This window comes from Micropterus dolomieu, linkage group LG23, assembly GCF_021292245.1.
Source record: "Micropterus dolomieu isolate WLL.071019.BEF.003 ecotype Adirondacks linkage group LG23, ASM2129224v1, whole genome shotgun sequence".
Classification (NCBI taxonomy): Eukaryota; Metazoa; Chordata; class Actinopteri; order Centrarchiformes; family Centrarchidae; genus Micropterus; species Micropterus dolomieu.
The window spans coordinates 19,370,266-19,384,434 of NC_060172.1; the positions used below are offsets into that span (position 1 = coordinate 19,370,266).

A 14,169-nucleotide genomic window follows, 5' to 3' on the forward strand; every position below is an offset into this window, starting at 1 on the left:
ACCAAAGACTGAATGGTTTGACATTGCCTTTTATTTCTCCTCTTACAGAGTGAAGGAGAAGGGTCTGAGAGATTTAGAGGATTTAAAATTAAATGTACAATACCTTGATCACCTAATGATTGAGCCTGGGTTTCAATCATGAGTCTTTGAGTGAACAACAACAATTTATTGACATGTGATACAAAGAATATGAGAATGTGCGGTGAAGCTGTAGAGGGATAGAAATCCCCCCAATGGAGTCTGGACACTGGTGGTGGTGATGAGGGACGAGGAAAATGCTGAGCATGTGGATGTGATGAGGAGAGGACTTCTGCTAAGCTTAAACTGTTGCTGGTGGTGGAATTTGAACATCAATATTTTTGGGGGTATTGACAGTAGAGACTCTAGTGTAGCGCAACTGATATTAGATTTTTTAGGCCAACACTGATATCTTTGGTTTAAAAATATCGACCAACAGTAATTTCAAACATAAACAACATTTCTTTTTATTAATTGTGACCAAGATACACACATAGTGGCACCTTTTAGAGTTGAAAAATTAACTTGTCAGTGCTCTCTGGTGAACAAACTGTGTGAATTACCTCAATACACAATAAGCCAAAACTGATATATATACAATAAGCTAATAGCAGCCAATTTATCAGTCTAGCTCTAGTATTGTAAACTGTTGAGTACCGAAAGCTGGCATTGAATATCTGGTCAGTCACATTAATGAATTCTTTGATTAGATATTTCTTGACTTAACTGTTAACTTTGCTCATTTTAATATATTTTTGTAAGGCTGCTTTGTGCTCAAACAAAACAGATTCATTTGAGAAGATTGATTTTAATGAACATTTTGTTATTTAGGAAAAAAATAATTGCACAATGGCACTTCAAAAAATTGTTTTAGTATCAACACTGAAACTTCGGTATCGTGTTTCCACTGGTACTGAACAATTTCAAACCCAGCCCTATGTGCGCTTTTACAGTATGTACAAAACCAATTAAGATTTCCACGGCAGAGGAAATAATTAAAGATCACAATGCATCCTGGGTAAATCTGCTCCTCCAGTGTCTGTCATTGTTCACTCTTTCCCTGGTATCTGGGATCCCCCCCAAGAGAAAGAGCCGAGGGGAGGTCAATAAGGACTCATTAAACCACTGCTGAAATGAACACAGCTCTGAATATGAGTCTTTTTGACAATTACCATGTTTACTTTAAATATTACAACTTTCAATGACTCATTGTTAGTGTGCGCCCCCTTTGCAGTTTTAATTGTTCAAATGCAGGCTTGGGGCACCTAACACATTCTTATGAGATTAATTAAGCTTAAATTTGAACAGTAAAAGGTTTGTTTGTTGCAAGGTCATTAACCACTAGCCAGTGCTAACCTAATCATAAATGAAGCTCCTGCCTCTTTGACTCCCAGGAGTCAAAGAGGCAGGAGGTAATCCCTTTGTCTTGGGTCATGGTGTCCTGCTTTATGATAAATGCACCTTCAGGGAATACTATAGATTTGTCATGTATTCATATTATTTGGTTGACCTATTTCATACATCCAAAGCTCACACACAGTAATCCAAAGGAGACTATCATTAAGGTATTGACTGAATTAACATACATCTCCAGCAGGGAGATCAGTCCCATCTTACACCTGCACTACTCCCATCAATATTCTCATTTTCTGGCTACTCTGCAATGTAATTACAAACCATGGGAACGCTGTGCTGAAGTCTGAGCTATCTGGCCTTTAAGCTCAAAGGAGATTTGATCAAGACCACGTCAGGTTTTACAGACTACTGCAGTCCCGGCATGGGTTTTGATTCATCCTGGACTGTGGATACACACAGTTGGCTGGTCGATTGGCCTTTGACGAGGTGAACAGACTCTTTCTCAACAAGCTGTACAGGTGGCTCAGATCTATACACTTATTAAACCCGGTGATGTGCCTGTCAATTTCTAAAAGGAAATGTATGGAATGAGCTTGTGAGAAAGATACAGAGAGAGAGAAAGAGAGAGCACTGACCTTATCTCTTGTTGCAGGACAAATGTTAATCCCACAGATTTCACATGTTAATTTCAATCAATTTCTTCCCAGCAAGGGCACAGGTGCTCATTTTGGATCAGATCATTCGGTTAACAAGAATCACAAACCTTCACATGCCATGTTAACAGAGTGATTGATAAGGTGACGCTGACGCACAAGATATAGTCCATGGACCACGGCAGTTATCAAAATGTGACGCTCACAGGACCGAGAACTCAACTAAGGCCAATCACGGGTGCATCTCTGTGCATCACAGACTGATGACCTGATGACCTTTTGTCAGTTCATAAAAACTTCATGTACATCAGTTTTTACATGGTATATATGGTGCTGAATATCACTCAGCAGCTGCTTTGTTGCTAAGAGGTATTAATTAAGCTTTTACTGGCTGAACTGTCCTCTCAAGGACAAGATGGAAATCTAATCAGTAATCACTCCATCAGTATTTCATTGAGTAATTAGATGTCTGAGGTGTCTGAAGAGTACAGTTATTGTGGACTTCCCAGCAATTCTTTTGTGTCAGTTTGAAACCTACATGACATCTCAGAATTAATAGTGAAGGGGAGAATATTGTTTATAGATGTTTATTAAATGTTCACCTTATTTTATTTATTTAACCCTTTTATGAATACGGGTTACTTATTATACCTTAAAACACTACATACACATTCTGCATTAACTACACACAGCATTGATATGCTTGTGTTCCTAAACAGAATTATACTCTATTTATCAGAAAAATAGCTCCACATTTCTTACTTAGACTATAAATCTACTATTTTTTTTGGTACATTTAACAACAGCTTTGCCTTAATTGGAGTAACACACAACTATATTTCAGACTTTTAATCACTGAAGCAATTCTAAAAGATAATAAAAAAGCATTTAGATGCCTATAACTATTATTCATCCTTATTACTAAATGCTTAGTGCTCATTAAATCCCCCTCCCATTAATCACACCACCATCTACTGTAGCTCTGCTAATTAGCCTACAGCGAGTCTGTTTGAGCAGTATGAATATATGATGGGCAGCTTCTCATTCAAATGACTGTAAAAAAAAAAATGCAGTCTCAGCTTTTTGAATATTTCATGCTGTCCTTCACTCAAGAGAAGCTGCCGATCATCTGACCGGTCATAACACTGGCTTGTTACCTCAGAATAAACAGCATCTGCTCTGACAACCTACCTACCTTTCTGTCACTTTCTGAGCATTTGAAAAAGCTCTTTCATCTCAGTACAGTCTCAAGCCAAATAGTACAAGCTGAATTTCAACATGCAACCACAGTACAAGCCATTACAATACAAAACTTTCACAATTTTTTACCCTCACCCATCTGTATTTGCTATATACCTGCATTCAGGACTTGACAGTGCCATTTTGTCAAAATGGTTTCATGTTTTTACCACACTTATAAAATCCCTGACAGCAAAATCCACCAAGACTAGACAAACATTGTTATTAACAACAGAACACTGATCATTCCTGGATCCTGTACATCATATAAAGCTAAACTGATGCTTATTGCGCCAACATTGTGTTTGTGTATGTCATTATGTATTTGTAATTTACTTTGTTCAGATGAGTACAACTTTATTATATCATTCAGTATGCATTTGAGTGCACATCAACTTTTTGCCCTTGTTGGCCTTTACCATTAAAATTTTTAAACTGTTAACTACTACCCCCGTGTGGCCATTTGGCTACAATGCACCTCGACAAAGTCAGCTGGCATGTGTTTTAATTTCCATGTGTGGTGAGGTGATGTTTTTAAAATGATCATGCTATAAAAATAATTATTATCTTTACTCATGTATTAGCTTTGATTTCTAATTGAAGCATAAGCTACACAGACACCAGAACACAGAAGTCAGCCGTTAAAGTCACAATCAGACTTTCAGTCAACTTACAGATATGTCTTTAAACGAATAAATAAAGATAGTTATCAGTTATAAGTGTGTAAGTTATAAGTTATATTAAAGTTTGTTATCTGCTGATAACACTATGCACGTGCAACCCAACATGCTTTCATCCACACTATGTTCACAAGACTTTCAAACAAGTTATCTACTGTTATAGAAAATCTATGGCTGAAATGTTTGTTTGTTCCAGGCAAGACAGTTAACCAACATGCTCCAGTGATTACAGAAGATTGTATCCATATACCATATTTGTAGCTCCAATGATATCAGTGTTTTTCTCTGTCAAATAACAGCTGTCACCACACTGTAAGCACTGCAAGTGTTGCTTTTAAATGAGTTAGTGTAGAATGGCAGGTGAGGAGTGTGATGGCGCTCACTCACACAGCTGCCTTGTCCCCAATGAAAGCTAATTATATCTAAATTTTTACACATCAATTTCACAGAACAGCACACAGGTGATCGTTACCATGGAGTGAAAAAAATCATAAATCAACATCAGGATTAAAAGAAATGTCGATCAGACAGGTTAGGTGTAGCCATAAATCATAGGTCCTGCAAGTTAACAGCAGTAGAAGTTTGTTAAAATGTTATTCTCACATCAAACTTTTGACACTTTCAAACCGCTCTGATCAGCCAGTGGCCAACACCAAAACCTGTGCTATAAGCTGCTTTTCATGGTCCTCAAACTCTAAAAGCAATTTCCTCTCTGGGTTCCTCTGTCTTGTAGTCCTGACATCTATTTTTACCCAATAACCTACATAAATCAAAGCCCAGCCCAGGCATATAAGTTGTCTCCTGGTACAAATCATCAAGACAGGTTTTGTCTCAGGTTTATGGCATTACAAGTTAGCTCAGATCAGTGCACTATTCAAACATGGATTGACTTAAACATCAGTTAAAGTTGCATAGCATAGCCATTAATAGACATAGACATTAATTATATCATTCATTATTTAATTGCCTTGTCTTATCTTGCAGTCTGACACTTTCATTTCCTCCCTGGAATTTACAACTTACATTACTTGTATTATCAAAAAAGACATGATGACCCAAGACAAAAGGACTGAGTTTCTTTAACTCCCAAGAGTCTCTCTAATGACTCCCATCATCCGTCATCATGGCATCACTAGGGAACAAAGTTTAATGACCTCGCCTGTAAACAAACAAACCCTCTACTGTTGAACCTGTCGAGAACTCAGATATTTCAAACAGGCATTAAATGTTGAGGAAGATCTGACACTTTTAATGTTGTGAGATATTAAAACTGCACAGATCCTTCACTTAGGAGTTTTAGTGTGAGTTTAAAACATTTGTCTTTAACCACAAATGTCTTTTCAAGCAAATACCCCTTCCTTAGCTTATAACCTTATATTGTGTTTTTCTCACTTTGTATAGGCTACTGCTGTGTTGCACAATAAAACACACATAATACACATCTGCTCTGTTCTCGTGGATCAGGCAGGCCCTTGCTGGGCCTTATCTGTAGCTTTTAACCTATTTTCCTTAATCCTTTAACGGTTTCACCACGTTTTCACAATGGTCTGATTGTAGACGCTTGTGATGAATTTGGGCATTTAGTACAGTTTTTTATCAGTGTCATTAAAATGATTTGGCGTTTCTGATATCAGTTCACTCTCATCCCCTGGCCTCAATCTTATCCTATGTGAAAACAACCCCCATGTGTCCAAACAGTGAGGTGCTTCCTCAAAGTAACATTGAATAGATGGAATTACATTCTTTTTTTTCATTTTTATACCATATTTCTGTTTTACACCTCACTTTAAATACCTTTAAATAACACTGACACGCCAACATGTGAATGGGGAGTACTGGCACTTGTTATTTTCCACTTCAAGCACTGCTTGTGAGCTGTCAGCCCACTCTCCCATAAATTACATTAATTCTGATGATTCTGCAGTGCATCGTTTGTGTCCAGTGCATAACGCAGCAAGTAACTGTGACAACAATCTAAAGGTTATTGGCACCTATTGTTTGTCACACTTGGGTGCTGAGATCCCATGGCCTAACTTTTACAGCCCTTCAAAGAAGAGGTGACTATTAGACAAAGAGCTTTTCAAGAACGCTAATGACTCATTAATATCAGTGTAAACCCCTTCCCATTACAGTTTTAATTACGAGAGTGCAAAACCCCTAATAGATACAGATGAGATTAATTAGGCTTAAGTCTGAACAGTAAAAAGTTTGTTTGTTACAAGCAGACAGTCATTAACCAGCATCCTTTGGTAATGATATCACAAATAAGGCTCATTAGCAGGGTTCCCAGGAGTCAAAGAGGCAGGAGAGAAACCTTTTGTCTGGGGTCACCATGTCCTCCATCGTTTGGTGACAAAAGCCCTCTCGGGAAATTCATTGTCAATGTCGTTATATTTTGTTATGTCACTTCACTCACTTCAAGTTAATACGAATTGTGAATGTTTTTCAAAGAGACTCAGGAATGTTTCGATCTCTATGTGTCCCATCACTTAACAGTAAATAGTCAGTCAACTAGTTTTGCATTTTTATTAGTCTTGGTTGAACATGGCAGACAAAAGATTGCTAGGTCCAGGTGTATTGGCATGTTATGCTACCATCATGACTGTAAAATCACACTTTTGCAATCGTTTGTGTTTCAAAATTTTATACAACCTCCAAAAAAATCAAATGATGTGTTACTGTTGTGGTATCCAATATTTGTGCATTTGACTCCTAACAGTTCAAAATAGCACTGTAGCAGCAGGACAGAAGGTCAGTGACCTTCTACGGGGACAGCAGTGATTGGTGGTTATGTAGGGACTGAACCTTTCTATAGAATTTGACCTCTAACCCCTTGTTTTGTTACCTCAGAATAGTACTGTACCCTTCTATGAGTTTGACCTTTTATTTTGCAGACTCAAACCCTGCTATGGTACCTAACAGATACCTAAACATATCCTATATAAGCTATGTTTGATGTACAGAGAGACAGAGTGGCCATCGGGCTGGGTCACTCTCCAAGCTACTGCAGAGCTTGTAATTGATGCTGAACTCTTTGATTTAATAAACTTTTATGATCAAGAACAGTGTCAAGCGGGTTTCCTCTCAACACATCATCGCAGCATTATTGTTCGGACACCACACTGTATAGTCGAAAGAAAGAACCTTAACTTGTTATTTCAGAAGTACACTTGGGGGAAAGCTGGCAATGCACATGGGCCCCAATTCCCTTCCATTTCCCTTCAAATGTGAGACTGCAAGGCCTGCTAATAGATGCAGGTGAGATTAATTAGGCTAATGTTTAAACAGTAAAAGGTTTGTTTGTTACAAGAAGGGTCATTAACCTACATTCTCAGATGATGAAATCTCAAATTGTGTTCATTAGAAAGACTCTAGGGAGTCAGATACAGCAGGAAGTCCTTTAGTCTGCAGTCATTACCTCCTGTTTGATGATAACTGAAGGAGGGTGATGCATGAAAAATGTTTTAGTTATTCACTCACTTCAAACAGAATGTCTAGCGGGTAGGCTGAAGTGTGTTCGAGACACCATAGATGGGGCAGGAATCCAAGTTGAAAATGCAGAGCAGTTCATTTCCCTTCATTCCTGTTTCCAAGTCAGTTACTCACTGTGCTTCAATCTCAGCCATCTCAGACATCCTATGATACATCACATCAGCTTTTTGATCCTCCAGTGCAGAAGTTGCCCTAGTGAAGTAGGCAGGCTCAGCCCTGAAGGCCTTGCATGGCCCGTCCAAAGACTGTGCAGACTCCCGGTGGGGCTCCTGGAGGGCCAGTGCGCACAGGTTCAATGGGAATGGGGAGGTGACGATCGGGTGGTATGGGAACAAGTGGCTGAACTCTGTTGATCTGAGATCTGAGGCGAGGCTGAGGGTAACGTAACTGTAGTGCAGTAGCTTGACAGGAATGATCCCTCAAACTAAGTTCATTAGCAGTGAATGCATTCTTTAGAAGTTGTTGGCAGGTCTTCTGCTGGCTCAGGTGAGATATGGAAAGCTACTGTGGTTCCTTCCACTTGCATTTTGTCGGATGGATGAGGATCTCCGGGTCAACCTTTAAGGTCGAGATATTTAGCAGCTGCAGGTAGAATAATAGATCTGTCTAACAAGAGGTTATTTGATTTAATGTTAATAATTTTTACTCTCTTTGCAGAGCGTAAATCACACACATAGACCCAAAAAACAAATGAAAATGAAATAAAACTACTCTGCATTTTGAACTTGGACTCTTGCCTCATCTCTGGGTCTGTCAAACAAACTTCAGCCACAAGACATTAGGTTTAGAAACACCATCTCTGGTTTACATCAAGACAATTGAGAGACCTGAATGGTCAAAGGGTTTCTGACCAGGTCTCTGACTCAAAAGCCCATTCAAGTGTCTCAGCCAGTCAGTTCCATCTACATCTATCTTTCAATACAAAACATTTACACATTCTCCTAAAATGGTGACAATGTTATATCAAGGGTAAATCCACATTTGACTGCTGTCTGTCTCACTGAAAATGGCCTCCTAGCAAGGATAGTTAAATCAATTCTCTGTCCGTGGTCCTGACATCATGTCAACACCAAACCAATAACTATATTATATTTAATATATATTTTTTCATTAATTCCTTCTTAAAGGGCACAATCGATTATCACTCACATCGATTGACGGTTCTCATCACACATGGACTCAAGAGCAGACAACAATCTAAGTTACTAATTGTGTCTGATGGAAATAAAGCCCTGCTTAAATATTTGTAAAGACAAGAATACAACTTACATAATACATTATGTAATAATGTTTTCCTGCTCTTGAGATAAAGCCTGATGAGGTGCTTACAATCACAAAAACAATAATTACATGTTTGTTTTGCCTACAAGATAAGTTAGAAGACAATACGCCACTATCCATGGATAAACCTGTAATTTTAGTTATATGGCACTGCTCATTACTTCATTGTTTATCAATATTATTCTTAATTAGAAGACTGCATGTTATCTCTGGGGATAAATGAAGACATATTTCCCTCTGTATGCAGGTCAGACATGCAGACATTCAGTGGCTGCTGCTTTCAAGAGTCTGCATCAGATGGTGTCACATTGTGTAATAGAACAGGTGAGCCACACTTGCAGTGTGTTCTGTCACCTGCTTGACTTAATGATAATACATTATTAAGTGTAATGTTAACTGTAAACGTGTTCATTTGAAGTATGTGATTGGTGCGAATAGCGTGATAAGCAATAAGATGTACTGTTTTTCCTCCTTTTTAGACTAGAGAGCTTTTATGCACCGTGGACCAGAGGACGTCCTCCAGCACGCAGCCTGTGGAATTTGACTACATTTCATCTCAGGATGGTTTTAAACGACTCTGTCATCATTCATCCTCCAGGTTTTTATATAATCGGCTTTGAGACATTTCCCCACATCAGTGTCTACATGATCTTTCTAGCATTTGTTTATGTGTTTACACTAGTGTTCAATATTTTATTGATGTACATCATTGCCCGTGACCACTGCTTACACACTCCAAAGTTCCTGGCTGTTGTCAACCTCGCAGTAATTGATGTCATCTTAAACACAACCACTATTCCTAGCATGATTAAGACATTTGTCTTTAAGGACAACTTTGTTCCATTCAACCTGTGTCTATTACAAATGTATGTCTACTATTCTTTTTCATCTCTGGAGTCATATGCACTCGCTATACTTGCCTATGACAGGTTGATTGCAATCTGTTTCCCTCTGCATCAGAAGTCAATCAACACAATGCGGAGCATGTCTTGTATCGTCGGCATGACTTGGGTTTACAGTCTGGGAAGAGTGGCATATAGCACGGTGATCATGACTCAACTGTCTTTTTGTAATTCTGTCAGAGTGTTCAGCTACTTCTGTGACTATGCACCTGTATTTAGACTTGCCTGTAATGATTACACATTGCAGTGGTCTGTGGCTTCAACGTCTAGTATGGTGAATCTGCTGACCCCATTCACCTTCATTGTTCTGTCTTATGCCAGCATCCTGACGACTGTGTCGAGGATGAAATCAGTAAGCAGTAGCATAAAGGCTTTTTCCACTTGCATTGAGCACCTAGTCCTTGTTGCTGTATTTTATATTCCTACATTCAGCATTTTCTTAGTAGGGCTCTATGTGCGATCCATTGACCCAGACCAGCGTGTGATGAGTCTGTCACTAGCCTCTTGCATCCCACCCTGCATCAATCCTATTGTATATTCTTGGAAAACCAAAGAGATAAAAACAAGAGCCCTGTCACTGGTCCAGAGAATGAAAACACGGCCTTGACAACTTTCTCTTCCATCTAAAAGCAATCTGTGACTGTAATACTCTCAGGAAACAATTAAAACTGTGTGTGGTGAGAATTTATTTTACTTACCCGTCACTGTGAACATAGAAGAGATGGAATTTTTGTCTGATTCATCAGCATTTAAAAACAGCCAGGTTTCCACACATTAGCAGTGTCATTTTATTTAATATTGAATATGTTTTTTCTTAATATTTATATTCATGTGATGTTCTACCATTAGCCTAAAAAACACTCATCAAATGAAACAAGTAAGATACGTGTCCTTATTATTTCATAACCCTATATTACTTACAAGTATTTATACATCAAATATACTTGGTTTGCTGTATTTAAATATAATTTAATATTTGTACATTTAACTGTTCTGTCCCTTATCTGTTACCCAAAACACTCTGTATTTTCCTGTATGTCACATTTACATCCCTGATAAATTGTCTGATAAAACAGAAGGTCTCATTGTGTTTACCTGAAGTACTTGTAAAGCTTTTAATTCAGCACACTGTTAAGTCATAATAAATAAAATATGAATATATTATATAATATTATTAATATATTAGTAGTAGTAGTAGTAGTAGTAGTAGTAGTACATTTTTAAGTTTAGCTAAGCTGGCTCCAAGGCTACATTACACCACAAAGTGGTGAAATATATGAAATAGATAATGTTTTGAAGCAGGTACTCAGTACTTGAGAAAATGTACTTAGTTACATTCCACCACAGTTTTTAATGTCAGTGGTGTCCTTGATATGCAGCGGAACTTATAGTCATCGACGGAACTATTTCACGGCTACACTTTGGTCCTGCGCTCAAATGTGTCCTCCGCGGAAGACCTACAGCGGCTGGTTATGAAAAGCGGCCGGAGTTATGCAGGTGATGGGAACTTAATTCCAGTGTCTCTACGGACGATTGGCCAAGACAGAATTAACAGGTGAGAACGAGGAAGAGTAATGTATTCACATTACTCTTCCTCGTTCTCACCTGTTGTGTTAGCTAGGCCCATTGTCGATAATGTCAGCGATGTAACACTCGGTGACATTGAAGTTAGGGTGCGTGCGCTGTTTCTGTCTGCCTAACACACGCGACTTGATGACCTCGGTTGCCAACTTCATTGCTGGAACTCGCGGAAGTTTTCTGTAGAGAGTATCCTCTCAATATCTAACGTTAACGTTACCGCACTTAAATGTAAGTAGCAATAATACAATTTAAAAACAAGTCAGTACAAGTAAAAGTCCTGGTTTCAAAATCACACTCAAGTCAAAGTTAAGAAACATTATCAGCAAAGTGTAACGTTAAATTATCAAATGTAAATGCCCCCTTTCAGAGTGCAATATTTGGTTATACATTAACATGCAAGCACTTAAATGTAACAACTGGCCCAGGTGGAGCTCATTTTAACTGCTCACATTTCCACATTATTTGTTATGGTATGTAAAATCTTAATCTGTAAAAGAACTGTGTCTATTGTTTCAAATACAAGTTCCTTTGTGCTTACATACAGGGCATAAGGTAACCTATGTTGTGGAATTTGCAGAGAAATGAACAAATAAGGAAACGTCAACCACAGTACAATCATTTATATATATGTATGTGTGTGAGAGAGAGAGAGAGAGAAAAAAACAATTAATGGTTTTACACAAAAGCATTTTCTGATATACATTTTATTTATATGTGTGTATATTTTATATAGATATTTTATCTAAAAATATACACACAGAGTAAATTTACCAGACAGGATATATTGACAACACCATAAAGACTCATGTAAATATTATTAACACGGGCTCAATTCCCCACTGTGACCCATCCACCATTGTGTCCCTGAGCAAGACACTTAACCCTTTGTTGCTCCAGAGGCGTGCGTCAGCTAAATGAATAAATGTAAATGTAAGATGGAGTCCAAAACTCCCATTTAAAGAGAGATATATTACTACAGATTTTACAGACGGAGATTTAAATATACATTTCCCTGCTAAGAGGCCTGAAGAGCCAAGGCATGTTGGAGAAACAGCTATGATGTTCTGTGGTTGTTCCTAAAATGGTTAGTACTCGTTTATTAATAAACATCATGTGTTGTCCTCAGCAGACCCACTGAGTCAGCAACGTGCACTGAAACAGGATGGCGTCCCCTTCACCCCACGACCGCAGCCGGAAAGATGAGGATGAGGATGACCCTGTTGAACGGATGATATCCCACACTGGCTGTGCCGAGCTCCACTACGCTGTGCAGGAGTGCATGGCTGAACACCAGGACTGGCGAGCATGCCAGAGCCAGGTTCAGACTTTTAAAGACTGCATGATGAATTTCCAAAAATCCCGGAAAGAACAGCAAATGAGGCAGCAGTCAACCTCCACTGAGTCTGTCCCCAGCTGAACTCATCTACCCTCTCCCACACCACCATGTTAAGGACCTTCTTGAGTTGGAAAGACTGCAGCTAATTTAAATATTTGTAATGAAAATATCAAGTAGCAGATACAAAAAAATCCTCTCATGGACTTTCAAGTGTATGTTGGAGATCCCAACTGATAAATGTGATTTATCGGCCAGTAGATCCTTCTAGCAGACATTTCGTATCTGTAATTTTTTGGCTGATTAGTAACAAGAAATTGGACTACAGGATGGCTAAAGACAAGATTGGATATGAAGTAATTTAGAAACAGTGTCTTTATTAAATAGTTTGTCCACCAGAGAGCACTGGGATTTTAATTAAGTCTGATGTAAATGGTTTTCTCTTCTGTGTTTATAACTTGAGAACAAGTGGAGAAAAAAAAACTGTTTTTTAAATGTTTGTTGTTATAATACTCATTTCAACCACAAGAGGCTGGTGTGCACCTCTGCCCTATGTTCCAAATAGGACTAAAAGGATTCATATTTTCTTCCACGTGAAGTGGTGATTAAAATACATTGCAAGTTATGTAACATTAGTGTTTTGGCTAGAAATTCATTTTAATCTAGTGAGAAAATAAATGGTTCATAAATATAAAATAATTAATCTAAATTTAGTAAAACAAATCTAGTAAACATAGCTTAACAGTAGCAGTTTGTGTTATGGGGCTTTACTGCATTAATGAGAAATATTTAATCCATGATTCAGATCTTACACTACTTTAAACAGCAGCAGATAACAGATAAAGTCATGTACACTGCTCAAAAAAAAATAAAGGGAACACTAAAATAACACATCCTAGATCTGAATGAAATCTCATTAAATATTCATTTCTTTACATAGTTGAATGTGCTGACAAAATCACACAAATCAATGGAAATCAAATTTATCAACCCACAGAGGTCTGGATTTGGAGTCACACTCAAAATCAAAGTGGAAAACCACACTACAGGCCGATCCAACTTTGATGTAATGTCCTTAAAACAAAAGGAGGCTCAGTAGTGTGTGTGGCCTCCATGTGCCTGTATGACCTCCCTACAATGCCTGGGCATGCTCCTGATGAGGTGGCGGATGGTCTCCTGAGGGATCTCCTCCCAGACCTGGACTAAAGCATCCGCCAACTCCCGGACAGTCTGTGGTGCAACGTGGCGTTGGTGGATGGAGCGAGACATGATGTCCCATATGTGCTCAATTGGATTCAGGTCTGGGGAACGGGCGGGTCAGTCCATAGCATCAATGCCTTCCTCTTGCAGGAACTGCTGACACACTCCAGCCACATGAGGTCTGGCATTGTCTTGCATTAGGAGGAACCCAGGGCCAACCGCACCAGCATATGGTCTCACAAGGGGTCTGAGGAACTCATCTCAGTACCTAATGGCAGTCAGGCTACCTCTGGCGAGCACATGGAGGGCTGTGCGGCCCCCCCAAAGAAATGCCAACCCACACCATTACTGACCCACCGCCAAACCGGTCATGCTGGAGGATGTTGCGGGCAGCATAACGTTCTCCACGGCGTCTCCAGACTCTGTCACGTCTG

The 14,169-nt window shown here is 38.8% G+C and overlaps 2 protein-coding genes across 4 annotated transcripts; both read left to right on the forward strand.

The window, feature by feature from the left end:
- Positions 1 to 7,667: 7,667 nt before the first annotated feature.
- Positions 7,668 to 10,228, forward strand: LOC123963750 (olfactory receptor 24-like). Its single transcript, XM_046040793.1, has 2 exons — positions 7,668 to 7,747; positions 9,199 to 10,228. The coding sequence occupies exons 1-2, from the start codon at positions 7,668 to 7,670 to the stop codon at positions 10,226 to 10,228; spliced, it is 1,110 nt and encodes a 369-aa protein (XP_045896749.1).
- An 808-nt stretch (positions 10,229 to 11,036) lies between these two features.
- On the forward strand, positions 11,037 to 13,030 carry LOC123963415 (cytochrome c oxidase assembly factor 4 homolog, mitochondrial). 3 transcript variants are annotated; one of them, XM_046040260.1, is made up of 2 exons: positions 11,037 to 11,176; positions 12,329 to 13,030. In XM_046040260.1, exon 2 carries the CDS (start codon positions 12,365 to 12,367, stop codon positions 12,617 to 12,619), a length of 255 nt encoding a protein of 84 aa, XP_045896216.1. In that variant the 5' UTR covers positions 11,037 to 11,176; positions 12,329 to 12,364; the 3' UTR covers positions 12,620 to 13,030. The 3 variants fall into 3 exon arrangements, with proteins under 3 accessions (XP_045896216.1, XP_045896217.1, XP_045896219.1); XM_046040261.1 differs by having other exon boundaries at positions 12,332 to 13,030; XM_046040263.1 differs by lacking the exon at positions 11,037 to 11,176 and adding an exon at positions 11,301 to 11,430.
- Positions 13,031 to 14,169: the final 1,139 nt, after the last annotated feature.

Bases quoted from the DNA above. Each gene is read 5' to 3' on its own strand.
- LOC123963750 (XM_046040793.1), top strand. From the start codon at position 7,668: ATGGCCCGTCCAAAGACTGTGCAGACTCCCGGTGGGGCTCCTGGAGGG. The intron at 7,748-9,198 runs GTGACGATCGGG...CCTCCTTTTTAG, and splicing joins GGTTCAATGGGAATGGGGAG to ACTAGAGAGCTTTTATGCAC.
- LOC123963415 (XM_046040260.1), top strand. From the start codon at position 12,365: ATGGCGTCCCCTTCACCCCACGACCGCAGCCGGAAAGATGAGGATGAG.